This window comes from Genypterus blacodes, unplaced genomic scaffold, assembly GCF_046128005.1.
Source record: "Genypterus blacodes isolate CSIRO-AG114 ecotype Tasmania unplaced genomic scaffold, CSIRO-AGI_Gbla_v1 ptg000452l_1, whole genome shotgun sequence".
In the NCBI taxonomy this organism is placed as follows: Eukaryota; Metazoa; Chordata; class Actinopteri; order Ophidiiformes; family Ophidiidae; genus Genypterus; species Genypterus blacodes.
The window spans coordinates 7,501-27,500 of NW_027467220.1; the positions used below are offsets into that span (position 1 = coordinate 7,501).

The 20,000-nt window shown below is 49.4% G+C and overlaps 2 protein-coding genes across 4 annotated transcripts in view; both read left to right on the forward strand.

Moving 5' to 3' along the window:
• Positions 1–914: 914 nt before the first annotated feature.
• Positions 915–13,946, forward strand: elk1 (ETS transcription factor ELK1). Of its 3 annotated transcripts, none has more exons than XR_012960737.1 (12): positions 915–1,826; positions 4,836–5,044; positions 5,147–5,323; positions 5,436–5,609; positions 6,029–6,169; positions 6,300–6,728; positions 6,947–7,076; positions 7,166–7,308; positions 7,467–7,550; positions 7,630–7,731; positions 8,551–9,286; positions 9,374–13,946. XR_012960737.1 is itself a non-coding variant. In XM_076139788.1 (12 exons), the coding sequence occupies exons 3-12, from the start codon at positions 4,838–4,840 to the stop codon at positions 8,647–8,649; spliced, it is 1,686 nt and encodes a 561-aa protein (XP_075995903.1). In that variant the 5' UTR covers positions 915–1,826; positions 2,955–3,188; positions 4,836–4,837; the 3' UTR covers positions 8,650–13,945. The 3 variants fall into 3 exon arrangements, 2 of the variants coding, with proteins under 2 accessions (XP_075995903.1, XP_075995902.1); XM_076139788.1 differs by adding an exon at positions 2,955–3,188 and having other exon boundaries at positions 8,551–13,945; XM_076139787.1 differs by having other exon boundaries at positions 8,551–13,945.
• Positions 13,947–13,957: 11 nt separating this feature from the next.
• LOC142990065 (leucine-rich repeat neuronal protein 1) overlaps positions 13,958–20,000 on the forward strand; it is a 12,056-nt gene continuing 6,013 nt past the window's right edge. Inside the window, exons 1-3 of the mRNA XM_076139792.1 lie at positions 13,958–14,177; positions 14,794–15,082; positions 19,489–19,789. Of these exons, the coding sequence (XP_075995907.1) occupies positions 19,556–19,789 (234 nt within the window). The 5' untranslated portion in view covers positions 13,958–14,177; positions 14,794–15,082; positions 19,489–19,555. The remainder of the gene's footprint in view (positions 14,178–14,793; positions 15,083–19,488; positions 19,790–20,000) is intronic.

The following is a 20,000-nucleotide window of genomic DNA, read 5'->3' on the forward strand; positions in this document are numbered from 1 at the left end:
CTTTAAATAGTCTCTCAGCAGGAACACTCACACACTCAAGTGTTTGGCTTCCTGGATGAATTTTGGTGTGTTGAGAAAGAACGTGACGCTGACTGAGTCACAACATGAAGAACCTCAAGGACTTCATTTGATGATTCCTGTGAAACTTTACAACACAGCAGAAACTGAACATGTAGCATGATTGATCAATCACAGCAAAGGTCAGTGAGGACCTGAGAGACTGCTGTGAGCTATTAATGCAAAGTTCATCCAGATGATGAACCCCTTTAACTTCCCTAGAGGAAGTTAAAGGGGTCATCATCTGGAGACAAACAGTGCTGCTCAGCATCAGTTGTTGGTTTGATGCCTTGCTCCAGAGCTCCAGAGCTCCAGAGCTCATGGGCAGCGGTTGTTGAGTTCGATCAACAGGCGTAAGGAGCGCAAGCCTCAGATCTTCAACCTTGGCTGCCGCAGCAACTTCAGTTGTCAGGGAAAACTGAACGATACCGGATATTATGTTTCATGCCTTCAAAATAAAAGTATCAATGTGCTCATAAAGGTAGATGTTCATGTTCACTCTAACTTGAGTACGTGAGGTATTTTAACATTAGATTGTATTTGTATTGATATAATGTCCATGTGATTTGAAGTCATTCCTTCGAAATAGTATACAAGACCACGAAGCTCAGTATACAAATACTAAGTTAAGGTTATGATGATGATTTTATTGTTATTATTATTGTTATTATTATTATTATTATTAATATTATCTATATTTTTAAATTTTAAATTTTCCAAATGACAAAATTATAAAATGGCAACATTATGACAAAAACTCATACTCTGACTTTTTTCGCAACCTGAACTTGAACTCGAAGCTGCAATACACGTTTTACTTTGAAAGCTAAAGGCGGACACGCAGTAGTTAAAATGGCGGTAACTTTGCTCTGTTTAAAGTCTGAAGAGGCGTCCTTTCTAAACAGGAAGAAACCGGAGGAACTAAACTAAGGGACCGAACCTGTTCGGAACCTGGACCGAACCGAGTCTAATGGAGTCCAGCTTCTATTAAAGGCCACCGGAGCGTTTACGCGTTACTTTTCTACGCGTACCGGGACTCCGGTGAACTCTGCCCGCAGTCCGCCAGCGCTGTTTGGGGGCTGACACGCAGCGGAAGGCGGGGGGCTGTCAGCGCCGCCAGGCTGGGCGAGCTGCTCACTCCAACTGAGGCTAACACATCGACTGAGGCTAACAGGTTTACTGAGGCTAACAGGCTCGCTGAGGCTAACAGGCTGGCCGAGGCTCCGGTGCGTCTCTGCGGCTAACCGGAGGTCATGAGACGAGCAGCTAGCTTAGCAGCGTTAGCACCCAGTTAGCACAGCAGCACCGGGATGAGATGGAGGGAAACATAAGAACTCAGCTTCATGGCCGACATGTGTTTCTGCCTCTGTTCAACACTCATGTTATTGTACAGCTGAAGCACTGAGGCGTCGCGGCTGTTGTTGCTCGTAAGGGTGAGTTCATGTTCCTGTGAGACCAAACAGACTTGACTTGACATGACTTGACTTCAGCGGTGTGCGGTAGACTTCCGGTCTGTCCTCCTCGGTGTTGTCTGTTAGCATGGAGGCAGCAGAGCCCTGCTGCGGCTCCGCGCACTTACGTAACACCGGAGAGAAGCTGCTGAAGGCGCCGCTGCTCGCCTGCTGCAGCCCCTGACAACCCGAGAAGACCCTCCGGAGGAAACACACAAAAACACACTTACACACACACACACACGGCGGCATGGAGATCTGACAGCAGAGCAGAGAGACACGACGGCCTGATGATGGAGTCCAACCCGCTGATAAACGGTGAGAGGATGAAGATGATGACGCTGTGTTTACGTGTGTGTGTGTGTGTGTGTGTGTGTGTGGATATGCAGCAGCGGTGTTGCAACAGGTGTGTGGATGTGAAAGAAGAATCTATCACAGCTGAGGCCTGCAGCTCACTGTACATCTCTCTGTCTCTCTCTTTGTCTCTCTCTCTCTCTCTCTCTCTCTCTCTGTGTATTGGGCATTGAAGCCTGATCCTACATCATCATCATCACAGGTTGTTGTTCTCCCATTGGAGCCCATGCAGGGTCCCTGTTTCTGGTCTCGGGTCATTTGTGGTGTAGTTTGTTGCCCCATGCTGTGTGTCAGCAGGAGTGTGTGTTGTAATCACCTGGCGTTTGTTTGTCTGTCACCATGGTAACAACATGTTTTTTTTAATCATATTTGCATGAAACTTGTTTTGGGTCAGGCTTTGGGGACGTCACCGTCTTCTGATCGTCAAGATCGTCTCAGGTGATGTTATCGTCACTCGTTGTCATGGTAATGTTGACACTGATGAGTGTAGAGAGCAGAGATCAAAGATAGATCAAAGATCTGCAGCTCATTATCAATGTGGTGCAGGACTGAGACACATGGAGTGAAGTGACCTCACACTCCTCTGTCACCTGGTGTGTGGCAGGTGATTGACAGGCTGAAGGACAGCGAGCACCCAGGGGAGGACGGGGTCAGTGGTCATAGTATTTAGAGTGTGTGAGTGTGCGTTTGTCTCCAGACCCTAGTTTTGCATCAGGAACAGGAAGATGCAAAGCAGCCCCTGTGTGTGTGTGTGTGTGTGTGTGTGTGTGTGTGTGTGTGTGTGTGTGTGTGTGTGTGTGTGTGTGTGTGTGTGTGTGTGTGTGTGTGTGTGTGTGTGTGTGTGTGTGTTCTGAGCTTCATCTCTGTGTGTGCTGCCTGTGGCCAAGAAGGAAGTAAAGTCTGTTTGCATCAAACCGGTCTCTCCACTTTCCCCTGAGCATCCTGTTGTCCTCATGAGCAGCACAGAGCCTCATATGGCGTCAACACGTCTGGAGAGGTCACAGAGGTCACAGGCTGAAGCAGCAGAGCAGAAGTATTGGTTTGACCTCATTTATATGAATCTCATCAAATGATTTTATTTGCATATTTCAGTTTGATATTTCCTCACCTGAGAACCAACAAAGGTCCAATCAGCCTCAGCAACCAGGCTCCAGGCCAGTCAGAGTCCAGCCCACGAGTCAGAGTCCAGCCCACGAGTCAGAGTCCAGCCCACGAGTCAGAGTCCAGCCCACGAGTCAGAGTCCAGCCCACGAGTCAGAGTCCAGTCCACGGGTTAGAGTCCTGCCTGAGTGGCCAAAGCTTCATGATGACTAACCCAAGATAAAGGTCACTGAGGTCACTGAGTGTCTGAGTCATCAAGGTCACCCTGTTTTAGTGACAGAGGTCATGATACCAGTCTCTAAGGTCATTTCCATGTTTCCAAAGTCACAGGACTAAAGGTCACACTAGGTCAGGTTTGAGGACATTACGGCTCCTGTAAGGTCACAGTAAGGTCACAGTAAGGTCCGGCTCCTTCTTTGACCGACTGTTTTAATCTCCACTTCATCTCCTCGTCAGCCTGCATGTCTTCCTCATCCCAGCTGCACCCCTGCCTCACTTTGGCTGCTAGACCACTCTACATCTCCTCTTTACAATACCCACAATGCATCACCTCCTTCCTTCGGTTGGTCCAGGCATCACTTTGGTCCGGACTGAAGTCAGAATGTGGCCAAGTGTCCCCGGCTGAGCAGAGGAGAGGAGAGGACATAAGGAGTCCTGGATGTGTCCTCATGCCCTGCTTACACCGGCACGTGGTCAACATACAGATCGCCATAGAAACAAACACTGTCTGTACCTGGTCCACCTCATGTCCTTCAACACACACACACACACACACACACACCTTCATCCTGCTCACTTCATATCTATGATCATCAGTCTCATCTCTATACTGTATACTTTTCTTGCTTCCTTAACGTATATAATAATATCTCATCATGTCAGGTTTTGAAAGCTTAAGTTGATTTTATTTAGTTCAATCGTTTCAAAACTCCTCATGAAAGTTTATTATAAACCGTATTTATCAAACCTTGTTACATTTTAAATGTGTGAGTGCAGAGACACTTGTTGTTGAGCAGCTCGTCTACCACACACACACACACACACACACACACACACACACACACACACACACACACACACACACTTATCTGCCTCACTCGCCCATCATCCCTTTCCCCTAGTTACCATTGATGAAAGGTCCCTCACCATGGCGATGGTTTCCAGGGTGTTTGATAGGTCAGTTGCGTAATAGGTCGGCCAATGGTAATGAGGCTCATTTGCATGCCTGACTGCCGTCGCTCTGCTCCCTTTCATCCTTTATATCCTTTATATCCTGACCTCTGCTGCCTAAATGAGGCTCAGGGTTTTGTTTTAAGTTGTGTGTGTGTGTGTGTGTGTGTGTGTGTGTGTGTGTGTGTGTGTGTGTGTGTGTGTGTGTGTGTGTGTGTGTGTGTGTGTGTGTGTGTGTGTGTGTGTGTGTGTGTGTGTGTGTGTGTGTGTGTGTGTGCGCGCGCTTTGACTCTACACACTACCTTGTTTATCAGCCTCCTCAGTAAACAGAGTGAAGCCTCTCAAGTCTCCCTCAGGTTGTGTTTGTGTTGTGACTAACAAACTGATGTCGTCACACACAGAGGCTGTGGATGTGAACGCCACACACTCCTCCGCCTCCCTGTTAATGAGTGTACAAGTTGAGTTGTGAGTTTCTTGGGACTTTGATTGGCGGCCTCCTTGGCTTCACGCGGGGGCGTGTCCTGCAGGGTTGTCCTGGCAACGAGTCACTGCGTCTCTGCCCAGTCCCAACATCTCAAAGCTTCTACTGTCTCAGGCTGAAACATGCAGGTGTACTTTGTGTGACAATGGAGCTTGACTGTTGCTCCGACAGAAGACGATAACGTCTGTCCGTGTGTGTGTGTGTGTGTGTGTGCTCCTCAGCCATGGATCCATCCATCACGCTGTGGCAGTTCTTGCTCCACCTGCTTGAGGACCAGCGGCAGCGCCACCTCATCTCCTGGACGGGTGAGGATGGCGAGTTCAAGCTGCTGGACGCTGAGGAGGTGGCCAGACTGTGGGGGCTCCGCAAGAACAAACACAACATGAACTACGACAAGCTGAGCAGAGCACTGCGCTACTACTATGATAAGGTACTGTGTGTGTGTGTGTGTGTGTGTGTGTGTGTGTGTGTGTGTGTGTGTGTGTGTGTGTGTGTGTGTGTGTGTCTAATATTCCAAACTGTCTTCACTCAGAACATCATAAAGAAAGTGAGCGGTCAGAAGTTTGTTTACAAGTTCGTCAGCCACCCTGACCCCTCCCCTGAGGGGGTCCGACCCGGGGAGGAGGGGCGGGACAGCTCCGACCCCAACAGCCAATGCAAAGGTCTGGGGGGTGTGGCCTCCACCTGTCCATCAAAGAGCTTACCCCAGGTACTGTCACCTTGAACACCGGATGTGTGGAGGTGTTTTGGTTTAAACAGAATATTTAGTGAATTATAAAATGCATATTAATTGACTGACTGGACAATTGATTGATTGACAGCGCATGTCCCCAAGCATCGCCCAGAAAAGCTCCCGGAACGACTACATGAAGTCTGGCCTCTACTCCACCTTCACCATCCAGTCCCTGCAGGCGGCGCCCAACCCTCGGCCCGTCAAGGCAGAGCTGCTGCTGACCCAAGACTCCGCCCCCAAAGGAGACCGCACAGCCAGAGAGGTGGAGTTCCTGTTTGTCATTCACTACAGCTGTAAACACACAAACCAACACAACAACACAATCTGCTGCCAAGGCCAACATTGTTCTCCAAGTTGCCGTAACAACCAAAAACTACATTTGACCTTTTATAAACCACCTGACCTTGAAAACGTCCCATAGTGGCTTGAATGCTCTCTCTCTGTCTCTGTCTCTGTCTCTGTCTCTCTCTCTCTCTGTCTCTCTCTCTCTGTCTCTCTGTCTCTGTGTCTCTGTCTCTGTGTCTCTCTGTCTCTGTCTCTGTGTCTCTGTGTCTCTGTCTCTCTGTCTCTCTCTCTCTCTCTCTGTCTAATAGTCAATAATCAGTACAGTGATCAGTTCTGGATGTTTGTCCTTCACAGAGTCAGCTCCATACTCACTCCTTCTCCTCCTCTCCTCCACAGGTGTGTGTGCTGGAGTGTAAGTCCTCTCCTTTAGGTGGCGCTGTGGACTCTGCTCTACAGGTGATCGTCACTCAGCCCTCACCGTGTCCCACACCTGCACTCAGCCCACAGATACCAACCAGCACCTCCAACCAATCACAGGTCAGTATCCAGGGGACAGACGAGAGAGAGACTGACTGACCTGGAGACAGACTGAGAGACAGACTGAGAGACAGACTGAGAGACAGACTGAGAGACTTACTGATTGTGATCATCTCTGATTCCTTCCCAGAATCCTCCTGCCGACCCTCCTCACATTTACCTGACCAGTGTTGGGGAGCCGTCCCTCACCTCCCTCATCCCCCTGGGTCCTGTTGGGGGGGCGGTGGCTCCCGTCCCGCCCCCTCAGGTCTCGTTGGTCCCCTCGGGTCTTCAGCAGGACGACTGTGGGGGAATCACCCACCCTGCCATCTTCCCTCCTCTCCCCCACGCTGCTCTTCACCCTCCTCAGCCGGCCCATCCTCCCCCCGTCTTTGTCATCATCAACCCGCCTCCCCCCCAGCAGCAGGCCTCCGTGGCCACGCCTCCTCCCTCTGTGGCTCCTCCCTCTGTTCCACCTCCAGCAGCCCCGCCTCCTCCAATTGTGATCAAGGAAGAGAACCTGCTGTCAGAGGAGGAGCTGCTGCAGATGGTGTCCATGGAGGAGAAACAGGAAGAGGAGGTGTGTGTGTGTGTGTGTGTGTGTGTGTGTGTGTGTGTGTGTGTGTGTGTGTGTGTGTGTGTGTGTGTGTGTGTGTGTGTGTGTGTGTGTGTGTGTGTGTGTGTGTGTGTGTGTGTGTGTGTGTGTGTGTGTGTGTGTGTGTGTGTGTGTGTGTGTGTGTGTGTGTGTGTGTGTGTGTGTGTGCGTGCTCAGACTGATGACTGGTCTCTGTTTTCCAGGCAACCCAGCTGCCGGTCTGTGGCTCCGGGGAGCCCGAGCCCCCCCTCACCATCGTGGAGAGCCCGCCCCCTGCCTGCATGGAGCATGAGGTCAGAGGTCAACAGCCTGTAGGGGAGGTCACGCTAACAGGTACAAACACACCTGAAGAGGAAGTCCAGGTCCAAAGGTCCTGGTTAGGGTCAGATGTGTTACACACACACTTTCTGTCTCTGTCTCAGATGTTCCTCCCGTGACCTCGTCCTCAGGGTTGACCCCAGTGGTGACCTCTGCCTCAGACTCTGCTCCTCCTAAAGCTAAGAAGCCTCGGGGCCTGGAGCTCCCCTCCTCTCCCTCGCTGCCCCCCGGCCTCTCCCTGGATAAGGTACAACTCACCTACACACACTCACACCTACACACACACACACACACGCACACACATGCAACGCCTTAGAGCACAGCAGTGGAAACCAAGTTTATGTAAATGAAGTTGTATTGATCATGTGATGTGTGTGTGTGTGTGTGTGTGTGTGTGTTCTGCAGGTGAATGCAGCCGTTAACAGCTTACTGGCTCCTGGATCAGCAACCAACACACTCACCCCGACCGTCATCACCTCCCACGCTCTGGTACTGTGTGTGTGTGTGTGTGTGTGTGTGTGTGTGTGTGTGTGTGTGTGTATTGATGGTTCCCTGTGTCTCTCCTTAGACTCCTGTCTTGTTGACTCCCAGTCCTCTTCCCTCCACCATTCATTTCTGGAGCACTCTCAGCCCCATCGCTCCTCGCTCTCCAGCCAAGCTCTCCTTCCAGGTAACACACGCACACGCACAGACACTGACTGACTGACTGACTGACTGACTGACTGTATGCTACATAGTCTGCATCAAACAGCTTTGTGTTTTTCTTTTGTTTATGACCTCTGTGCATTCTGGGTCCATTTAAGGTCAAGCTACCAGCTTCTGCATGCACACACACACACACGCTGTGCACTGCATGTATCGGTGCCTGATCCAGGTCCACACACACACACACACACACACACACACACACACACACACACACACACACACACACACACACACACACACACACACACACACACACACACACACACACACACACACACACACACACACACACACACACACACACACACACACAGAGTTGTATCTCTGCAGTTCTCTGGCTCAGATTCTGTCACCATCTGCCCTCACATTCACACACACACACACTTTTATGTGTGCTCATCATGGACGTGTCTTCATATTCTTTGCTCTTGTCCGTCTGTCTGTTCCTTGATCCTTATTTTGTGATCATTTCTTTTTCTTTCCTTCCTGGTTTAGAGTTTAGTTGTGGTCTTTAGTTTGATGTGGTCTGATGGCAGACATGCAGAGCCACCGCCCCCTACTGGCCTCACATTACACTACAACAACAAACTGCCTCTGTCAGACAGGCTGCTGTCTGCTTCACACTCACACTCTCACTCACTCACTCACTCACTCACTCACACACACACACTCACTCACTCACTCACTCACTCACTCACACACACACACACACACACACACACACACACACACACACACACTCATGGTGAAGTGTCCTGTTCTTCTCTTTGTGCCTCTCCAGTTCCCCACCAATGGCAGTAATCAGATCCACATCCCGGCGCTGAGCGTGGACGGCCTCTCCACCCCGGTCGTTCTCTCTCCAGGGCCCCAGAAGCCCTGAGCTCCCTGCTGCCCTGCAGAGCTTCACGCTGGGCAACGGCCCAAAGTCTCCTCACACTGCTGGAGCTTCAGAGGGGGAAGTGTGACTCTGAAGCAGCACATGGTTTACAGGCAGTGCTGTCTGCTGAGAGGTAAGAGGAGCATCTGATCGCACGGTTCAACCAGGAAGGAGAGACGTAAGAGCAGCAAGGGAGGAGAGTCGCCCTCCAAACATTGGAGGCTGCAGCTCCTTCTCCTTCCATCAGGTTTGAGTGTTTCAGGTCCACACCTGGGCTTCACCTCCTGCTCCACCTTTACTCTGACTGTGGAGTCGCCATGCAGGAGTTTAGATGAAGCTGCCTCTGGTACGCGACGTCAAACGCCAAGGGAAGAAGACAAGAAGGCTGTGGAGCCTCATCTTCATCTCTGCTGTCTGTGGGACCAAGAGGAAGGAAGTCTGACACTCACTCAGTACATTATTGTGTTATTGAAAGATTTTTCTTTTCAATAATCAACTTCTTTCATTTTGACTCTGAAACCAAATGTTCACCTTTGAGTCCAAAGTGTGAAGGTGACTAAAGCTCCGCCCCCTGGAGTGAAGCAGAACCTTTAAGAACGTCTGGGTCTGGACCTGCAGACTGGCCTCTGAGGAAACCATGGTAACAGAGAGCCATTCCTCTGGACGCTCTGGATCCTCTGGGTGTTTGTGTTTGTTTATGTTATTTATTTCTGTTTCCTGTTCTTAGTGCATCTTCCTCTGGAGATTTCTCTGTGATTGTTTAGACTCTGACGCCCAGCTGTTGAGTGTTGCATCATGGGTAGCCCGGACTCTCCTTTGACTCTGACACGTTGGCCGGGTTTCCTTTTAACCCCTTAGAAACCCGACTGAAGGTTTTGTAAGTTCCTCGCCGTGGAGCAGCGTGCTCGACCATCAAAGTGCTTCTCCTGCGTGCCGATTGGCCGCACAGAGGTCGCTCCTTTCACCCGTGCTGCGTGGGTTAGTTATCGGATCGTCGCCCTCCACGTCAGTTCAAACGACCAATCAGACGAGGGGACTGCGACTCGCCTGAGCCGCAACCGCTCAGTTTTTCCGCCTCGTGCATGGTGGGAGGTTTTTAATGTCCATGTTTCTACACATGCCAAGTTGTTTCTATACAGAATATCTCTATGGTGTTTATTTTATAAATGAGACAAAGAAGCGGAGGAGACAGAAGAAGAACAGAAGAGTTTTATTGAGAACACGCTGACGTTGTTCCTGCTGGGCTCATTAAAGGGTTAATAATCCTGCCTGCACTCATGCCACATGTTGTCAGGTGACTCCTATCCATCAATCAATCAATCAACCAACCTCCCCTTGGACATTCATCAAAGCTGCAGTCACCTCGTCTCAACTCTGCAATGAAAAGTTCAGACCTGAACGAGCTGGGAGGTGAAACAGGAAGCTGCCAGGAGGGGGAGGAGCCAACGTGCTTGATCTTACAAGTCTGTGATTCTATACGTCAACCTTGCATCAAAGGTTCAGTTTACTGTGTGTGTGTGTGTGTGTGTGTGTGTGTGTGTGTGTGTGTGTGTGTGTGTGTGTGTGTGTGTGTGTGTGTGTGTGTGTGTGTGTGTGTGTGTGTGTGTGTGTGTGTGTGTGTGTGTGTGTGTGTGTGTGTGTGTGTGTTCCACCTGTGAGGACTCAGCCAGTCCATGTTTACCTGCAGACCGTTCTCCCTTCAGATGACATCATCATCCACAGACTCCTGATCTATCACGTATAGATCTATACCCTCATGTCACAGCCATATGGTTTCTGCCATCACACTAAACTGCTACGCCCCCTGAACTAAGCCCCTCCTCCCCACAAACCACCGCTGTGGTCTCCCAGCCCAGCCTGAACCCTGAGCAGCAGAGTGACACTGCTGTGAATCACACGGTGTTCTGATGCAGACTGTTGTTGCTGTTGTTGTTGTTGTTGTTGTTGTTGTTCTATGCTAACGCAGATCTGTGATTGCCACGCTGACCCGACTGTTGTTAACCCTGAGGTGGTTGCTGTTGCTGTTGTTGCCCTTGTTGCTGTGGTGGTTGCTATGCGGAGCAGATGGAGCTCCTCCTCCTCCTTAAGCCTCCTGATGATGCTGTCAGTGTTTCATATGTACATGCTTCAGTCTGTCTGAGTGTGTGTGTGTGTGTGTGTGTGTGTAACCTGGAGGCTGCTGGGCTCCGTTTATAAAGTTTAAGTGCTGTTACACACACACACACACACACACACACACACACACACACACACACACACACACACACACACACACACACACACACACACACACACACACACACACACACACACACACACACACACACACACACACACACACACACACACACACAGTTAGACTCACGGGAGCTGATCAGAGCTGATCAACATCTTTACTGTCCCAGCCCTGTGCCCTAACATGGTCACGTCTGAAAACATAAACATGTGTAACAGACAGAGACCTTATTGACCTTGTTGATCTTGTTGATGTCCCACATTCCAATCAAAAGTACAATTGAGTGAAACCTCTTAAACGCCCCTGGAGCTCCTGGGACCTGTGGGATCCATATCCAGTGTGTATTCAGCGTCTGGTCGGCTCCCGGTTGTGTGATTTCCCAGCCTGAGCGGTGCAGTGAAGGCAGCACCGTCGCGTCCCGACTGTTCTCTCCTTTACAGCATGACTCTATTTTTATATCCAGATGTGCCACGCCTTAAAGCTGTAGAGCTGAAGTGACTGAAGGACAAACCCTCTTCATTCTTCTTGAATATCCACTATATGCATCTTTGAGCGCATGTGTGATGACGGATCGTACTCTTAAGCCATGAACTCTGACCTGTGGGCTCAGCTTCCTGCTCTGGACCGAGGCTTCACTTCTCTCACCAGCAAAACACCTTTGTTTGTTTCTGAACCCTGAACAATGTGCTCTCTCTGTTAGCTTTGCACCGTTGCATTCTGGGTACTGTAAGTGTTTCTGTCTTCATTCACCAGCAGCTGAGGTGGCGTTCAGGAGCAGGTGGAGGCTTTGGTGTGAGTCTGTCAGCCTGAACACAAGCTGAGCCCAAACACACTTAGGACCGCCCTTCAAAATAAGGCTGGGAGAAGGAGAAGAAGTATTTTAAGATAATTATTTAGATATGAGAAAATGCCTCTTGTTATTTTTTTAAATATGCAAGTTTGATTTTCATAATTTGAACTTTCCTTGTGAAGATAATGATCATACATGATATTATGAGGATGGACTTCACTTCTGATCCCACAGCTAAACGTCCTCTCACACCTGGGGAATGCCTGTTTGAGCCGGAACCTTCTGTCTGCTACCACCTGATCAGATGAGAAGAGGAAGGGGGGTAGTTTACTGTCCTTACCCTGAAGAAGGCCTTCCTCTCAGGCAATCCAATCCAACACCCCCTGGTGGACATGCAGGAATACATCAGGAGCAGAGATGTTCAGTTTAGGAGGCTGTGGACAGACAGGAGGTTCTGGAGCGACCCAAGCTTCATGTGTTGTTGTTGTTGCAGCATCATTGGTATGTTTCTGGGGCTGGAATCAAAGCTGAGCCCTATGAGACCGTCCAGACCTATAAGAGCTACCTTCTAATTGTAAACAGGCTTTTCTATGCTAAGGAGGCTGAGAGAGGGCCAACGATGTCATTATTTCAGGTTTCCAGGGGCAACCAGATCATTCTTCTCTTTCCCACACATCCTGCAGCCTCAGCCTCAGCCTGTAGGCAGGCTGAGGCTGAAGGATCTATCCAGTCTGGATCTATGAAGACGTAAGGTGGAGGAAATGATCTTGTTTCCTGAGGAAAGCGTTTCTTTTTTAAGTAAAGACATTGTGCGTCCTCTCTGCTCCTGCACTAAGTTGTTCTGTACATAGATAAACATTTATATATATATAGTATAAACTTAAATCTCTATATTCCCTATACGTCTGTGAGAATTGTCAATCATCTCAGACCTGACCAATGGCTGGGAGTGTTTCTGATGACATGTCAGAGTGCTCGTGGCTCCGCCCCTCCCTGGCTGCGATTGGCTGGCCGGGGGTTTATTGATGTAAAGGGGCGGGGCCGCCTTTATTTTTCTGAGATGTTCAGAATCGTTCATGTCCGTAGTGGAAAAAGAGACAAAACTATTTTTATGGACACCACTTTACTCTGGTTTGTGTAAATGTTCAGATTCTTCCTCTTGTTTTCTACAACAAACTGGAGCTCAAGCGCACAGGGAGGAACTAATAAAACTATTTTGTTCTGTACCGTCTGATCCGTACGGTGAAAGGACTCCATGACACTGTTTACTCTGTGTGTGTGTGTGTGTGTGTGTGTGAGAGCTCATTAAGGAAGCACAAAGGCTCACACTCAGCAGGACGTCCAGCCTCACATATGGTGATGAAGGAGGAGGAGAGTAAAGGTAGATGTGAAGGAGAGAAGGTAAGAAGGTGACACATCACATCTTCATCAGTCAGCAGGTAGAAGCTTCACGTTTTTATAATCACTGTTCATATCAGCACATGTCACCAGTCCAGGTTTTTATGAATTTAAGAGTTTGGCAGCAGGAGATCGCGTTAGGAGAGAGGAGACAAGGAAACGAGGACGAGGACAGAAGAGAGGCCACTAAATGCATACACCACAGGGTGGCGCCAGAGGGAGGGTCAGGGATCATAATGAATCAGCCCAGATGTACACAGTTAGCATCATGTGTTGACTGATAAGTTCTGAGACCAGTAGAACTGGTTGTTTTGTTTGTAAACAGACGTCACAACTCCAAATTCCTCTGACCCTGAACGCATCGTCAGCACTTTACTGTCCGTGTTACTCAGCAATTATTTTCCTCTCCGGGAAAAATCGAAACGCCAGGATCATCATATTGATCTGTGTGTGTGAGTGTGTTATCGTCATGGCAACGGTCCTCCCGCTCCTAGTATTGATCAGGCTTCATGTAATTTCTGCTGAGTCACCAGATTTCTGTCTGAATCATGGAGAAACAGTTCACTGACCCAAAGATCCAGGACCAGAGATCAGATGGAGCAAACAGCTGATTGATGACCTGATTAGGATCCATGATGTCATCAGTGAGGTTTCATCTTCATCACACACTTCTGTTAGAACAGTTTTGGTGTCAATAAAAAAAATTCGAAGTGAATCAAAAATAGCTGTACAAAAATGTTTGCCAGCTGTTACACACACACACACACACACACGTGCGCACGCCTGAAGGGAATGAATAGTTATCACTGTTAATCCAAGCTAAGCTGGAATTTAGAGACAGCAGGATTGTTTTTCACTGTTCAGCTTGTAAACAACACAACGTGTGTGTGTGTGTGTGCCTTCTGAGACACTATTCACCAACGGCAGCCCTGTTTTGGCCCCCGCCCCCTCACATGTCAGGCTCTTCATCAGTCAGCACCAGCTCTCATATTCTTACTGCTATGTGTTTGAGCGACTTCAGCAGGAAACCTGATAAAGGAACGTGGTGACATCATCTCATCACTGACAAGAACCTGATGGTCGTCATCACCATTACATCACTGCCATGTAAGTACTTTCCCGTCACATCTTCCTCATCTTCCCCAGTCTGACAGTACAGTGAGTCAGACAGAAGCTCCTGGACCACCACAGTGACGTCATCATCTGCTGTCTCACATTACATGTCTGAACTCTGTGTGTGTGTGTGTGTGTGTGCGTGTGTGCGTGCGCATAGATGTTGTTCTTCTCTTCAGGTCTGTAGGTCTCTAGTGGACCATGATGGACCCCTATGACATGGATCCATCAGGGTCCATTAGAGACCTACAGACCTGAAGAGAAGCTAAAATCACTTTAACTCTTAGTTTCCACGCCAACACAAAATGGATTTAAATGATAATGACATCATTTTAAATTAGATGTTGTCTTTCTATTTGTCTTAAAGTAAACAATGTTAGCAAAAATAAATATTCTAGAGCCGAACATACACACACACACACACACACACAAAGTGTATGCGTGCTAGTGTATGCGTGAGACAGAGAGAGTGTGTGTGTGTGTGTGTGTGTGAGTGTGTGTGTGTGCGTGCGTGCGTGCGCGTGCGCGCGAGCGAGCGAGCGAATGTCATCTGGAGAATCTGGAGCATTACGTCATGATGGCAGACTTTCCACACCCCTCCTCTGTGCAGCATCCGAGCTCTGATTGGCTCCAGCCGGTGGCCCATCGAGTCTATTGGCTGCCCCGAGTCAGCTGCTGAGGACCTGTTAGAGGACATGTCATTTCTCCGAGAGGAGGAGAGAGAGAGAGAGAGAGAGAGGGATGGAGATGCGGCGGATAAAAGCGGCGGCGGGACTCAGTTTGCTCTCACCAGAATAACAAACCGGGTCTAGAACGCAGCGGAGCGACCGACTGACTCACCTGGACTCCACCGGCTTCCGTTGTCCCGCCGCGACTTGGAGCGCAGCAGCGGAGCGAAGGTGAGAACATGAACATGGGCGCTGCTCATCACACACACACACACACACACACAGACAGACAGACAGACACACACACACACACACGCGAGACAAAGAACACTATGAACACACACAGTGCTGCCGGTACCGGGTGGTTCCGCTCAGGTTCTCTGAAGTCCTTCAGGTCGCAGTAAAGTCACCGCGCTGCTGCATGAATGTCAAACACCGACAGTTTTACAAATATATAAATATTACAGGCTCACTAAAGGAATTTCATGAATACTAAAGCACCAAAATGTCCTCAGGCTTTCACATCCACACTGACACACTCACGCACACTCACACACACACACACACACACACACACTCACACTGCAGAGACACTGAGCATGAAGAGAGCAGTCAGGAGAGGAGATAGTGACAGAGACACACATCAGCTTCAGAGTACAGGGACGTCTCTGTGCAGCCGGGCTTTACTAATATAAATGTCATTAATACATCATCTCAAAGTGAACAGCACAGGAATACTCACTGGTGCTGTCACTGAGTGAAAACACAGGGATACTTCTACCCTGTCTGTGGCAGACGGGAGCTCACATCAGGGATAATGAGGAAATCTGTTATAAAAGACTTGAGAGTTCATGGATTCCTCTGTCCAGTGAGTTTGTGACCCTGCTGTGTTAGACTGACACAGATATACTACAGGCGTACAACAGGCGTACAACAGGCGTACTACAGGAGTACTACAGGAGTACTACAGGCGTGCAACAGGCGTACTACAGGCGTACTACAGGCGTACTACAGGCGTACTACAGGCGTACTACAGGCGTACTACAGGCGTATCTGTAATATAAGTCACTCAAGCGTTACATCACAACTATAAGGAAGTGTTTCTCCTAATCTGATGAAGAATACAGCAGAATGTTTGATCATAAAGTGGGACAAACTCACACATTAATGGTTGGAACAGCTTTGTTTCTCCTTAAATCACAGTGAGTCGCTCAGAGAGAGGCGGGGCTTGGTGTGATGATGATGATGATGATGATGATGTGGAAACTTTGTGTTGTCTGCTGGTCTTTCATCAACGCATCACACTGACTAAAAGTCTCCTGTGACAATTCAAGAGTGTGTGTGTGTGTGTGTGTGTGTGTGTGTGTGTGTGTGTGTGTGTGTGTGTGTGTGTGTGTGTGTGTGTGTTCATTTATGTAATGAAAGCAGTCAAAGCGGCGGCCTTGACTGAGCTTCTCCTCTTCTCTTTCTCTTCACTCTGAATGCTCTGAGGACCGCAGAGATGAAGAGCGAGAGAGACACAGAGAGAGAAAGAGAGGGAGACAGAGAAAGAGAGGCAGAGAGACAGACAGAGAGAGAAAGAGAGGCAGAGGGAGATAGAGAGAGACGGACAGAGAGAGAAGGAGAGGAGAGAAAGAGAAAGAGACAGGGGGGAGAGAGAGAGGGAGAGAGAGAGAGGCAGCGAGAGAGGGAGGGAGAGAGAGAGAGACAGAGGGAGAGAGAGAGAGACAGAGGGAGAGAGAGAGAGACAGAGGGAGAGAGAGAGAGACAGAGGGAGAGAGAGAGAGAGAGGCGTTTGAGAAGAGTTAGGGTTTGACAGAAAGTGGATTAGTTTGGTTCTTATGTAATAATTCTTCTGGAACTTTTCAGTAAAGTGGGTCAGTGAAGCTCTGGGTTCAGTCGAGTCCAAATCCAGCTGCAGATACATAAAGTTTCCATAGTAACACTGATTCAGCCCATGATTTGTTCTCTTCCCTCATGTCCTCCTCCCTCATGTCCTCCTCATCATGTCCTCCTCCCTCATGTCCTCCTCCCTCATGTCCTCCTCATCATGTCCTCCTCCATCATGTCCTCCTGCCTCATGTCCTCCTCCCTCATGTCCTCCTCATCATGTCCTCCTCCATCATGTCCTCCTGCCTCATGTCCTCCTCCCTCATGTCCTCCTCATCATGTCCTCCTCATCATGTCCTCCTCCCTCATGTCCTCCTCCCTCATGTCCTCCTCCATCATGTCCTCCTCCATCATGTCCTCCTGCCTCATGTCCTCCTCCCTCATGTCCTCCTCCCTCATGTGCTCCTCCCTCATGTCCTCCTCCCTCATGTCCTCCTCCCTCATGTCCTCCTCCATCATGTCCTCCTGCCTCATGTCCTCCTCCCTCATGTCCTCCTCCCTCATGTGCTCCTCCCTCATGTCCTCCTCCCTCATGTCCTCCTCCCTCATGTCCTCCTCCCTCATGTCCTCCTCCCTCATGTCCTCCTCCCTCATGTGCTCCTCCCTCATGTAGACCATGCTGCTCCTCTGTGTCTCCATGTTGGACCTCCTCTCATGTGGAGCTCCACCCTCCCTCAGGCTCTGTTTGATGTTTGTGTCGTTCCTACATCTTCATTTGGAAAGAAACTCATTATTATCAACTTACATCAACTTATTATTAGCATATAGTTTAGTTCTGACTGCCAAGAAGAGAGGGGGGGGAGTGAGAGAGAGGGAGGTAGGGAGGGAGTGAGTGAGTGAGGGAGTGAGGGAGTGTGTTAATGACCAGTGTAATTTGGTTTGTTCTATATATGTGTCTCCTCCCACCTAAAGGAGTGTGTGTGTCTGTGTCTTTGTGTGTGTGTGTGTGTGTGTGTGCCATCCATCAGTCCCCATCAGTCAATTTGTCCAGAGCTAATCAGCCAACATCTCTCCTCTCCTCCAATCACAGAGTCTGCAGCAGGACGTTTAACGAGGCAGCGCCTTAAATAATTCATGTCACTTCATCAATATTCCATCTGTTCAGCAGCAGTGTGTGTGTGTGTGTGTGTGTGTGTGTGTGGGGGGGACTCATATGTCCATGTAACGGGAGGGACTTCCTCTGGGGTAAGGACAGTAACTATCCCCTTACTGTCCCCTCCATTCTGGGCTATTGTCTTTATTTCACAGTGCCTTAATCATCCTGCTGTTGTGTTCAGTCAGTCAGTCCGCAGTCAGTCAGTCAGTCAGTCAGTCAGGCCCCCTCAGGCTGGATGATGATTGATCTCCTGTCACACACACACACACACGTGGAGTTTGAGCTCGACCTGGCCTGTCTCCTTAAACTCCACACGTCTGCCAGCCAATAGCATCGCCACACTGAGTGCCCGCGCACCCACCTTACCATCTTCCTATGTCACATCCTGGCTGGTTGCCATGGCAGCAGAGGCAAGGTGTCCCCATTTCCTGCTCCGCTGAGTGAGTGTGTGAGTGTGTGGGTGTGTGTGTGGGTGTGTGTTAGTGGAAGTAACCAACAACACGCCTGTCTGCTCACATTAAGGAGAGAGAGAGAGAGAGAGAGAGGGAGGGAGAGAGAGAGAGAGAGAGAGAGAGAGAGAGAGAGAGAGAGAGAGAGAGAGAGAGAGAGAGAGAGAGAGAGAGAGAGAGAGAGAGAGAGAGAGAGAGAGAGAGAGAGGGAGAGAGGGAGGGAGGGAGGGAGGGAGGGAGGGGGGGAGAGGGAGAGAGAGGGGGGGAGAGGGAGAGAGAGGGGGGGGTATAGCGAGCATGATTTTTTTTCTCTCTTCCTCAGAAATAACTCTCTTGGGAGTGTTTGTGTGTGTGTGTGTGTGTGTGTGTGTGTGTGTGTTGAGATTTGTTGTCTGCTGCAGAGGGAGATGAAGAGAGAGGCTGTGATTTGATCATATCTGTCACCAGGCCTCAACCCCAGACACACACACACACACACACACACACACACAAGGATGATAGACTAATTGTCTAGCATTAGGCTAGCTGTCTGGCTAGCAAATTCATGTTGCAACATGAATTTGAGACATTGTTACATTGTTAAACTTGTGTTAATAGAAGTGTGTGTGTGTGTGTGTGTGTGTGTGTGTGTGTGTGTGTGTGTGTGTGTGTGTGTCTGTGTGTGTGTGTGTGTGTGTGTCTGTGTCACTGTAATACCGCCTCTGATATGGAGGGGCGCTGTTGAGCAGTAAACATAGACCATCAGAGAAGAAGAAGAATAGTTTTGAAACACAGGAGAGATGAAGAAACAGGCAGCAGCCTCATCATCATCATCGTCGTCATCATCATCACGAAACCATCTGTGATCCAAGTTTTTTGCTGAATGGACTCAAAACAATCAGGAAGTCCCATGTAACAGATATGTTGCCATGATGTAACCATGGTAACACACAGGTTGTGCTCAGCTCCTCTTCATCCCTCATCAGCTCCTCTTCACCTTTCTTCCTTTGAGGAGGAGCGTTGGGATGCTCTGTGTGTTTTATTCAGTCAGGACTTTATTCACAGATGTACACAGTCACATACAGTTGGTATCCATGGAAACACAGTTCAGATGTTGATGATCTTCTCATCTTCTAGCTTTTCTCTTCCAGCTTCAGTTAAACTCATTCAGAGATTTCACCTTAACAACAAACTCACTTCCTGTTCTGTGTCTCTGTCCCTAGACTCCGCCCCCCTGAGATCTCTGAGAACCCAATCTCTCCACGCTCCTCTCTGCCCCCCCTGATCACCATGGTGACCCAGGTCCTGGTCCTGCTGCTCCTGTCCCTCACGTCCTCAGTGTCCAGCCAAGGTGAAGAGTCTGTGCTGTTTCCTGTAGGCGGCGCTGTGCTGTGTCCTCTGCAGTGTGTGTGTGAGACGCGGCCCTGGTACACGCCGCAGTCCGTCTACCACCAGGCCAGAACGGTGGACTGCAACGAGCTCCACCTGCAGAGAGTCCCAGCCAACGTCTCTGCTGACACACAGGTGAGCCTCCTGACGCCACTATGTGGACTCAGGACCTGATTGAGCTGACCTGATTTTATATCTGACCTGGACCTGGGCTGATTGAGGTTTGGGGTTTGACTCCAGGACTCGGGTTGTGACTCGAGTCCTGGTCCTTTTCAAGTACAAACTGTAGTTAAAAGATTTGTGATAGCTGATTTATCTTCTATCTTCAGTGGATCAAATGGAGGGT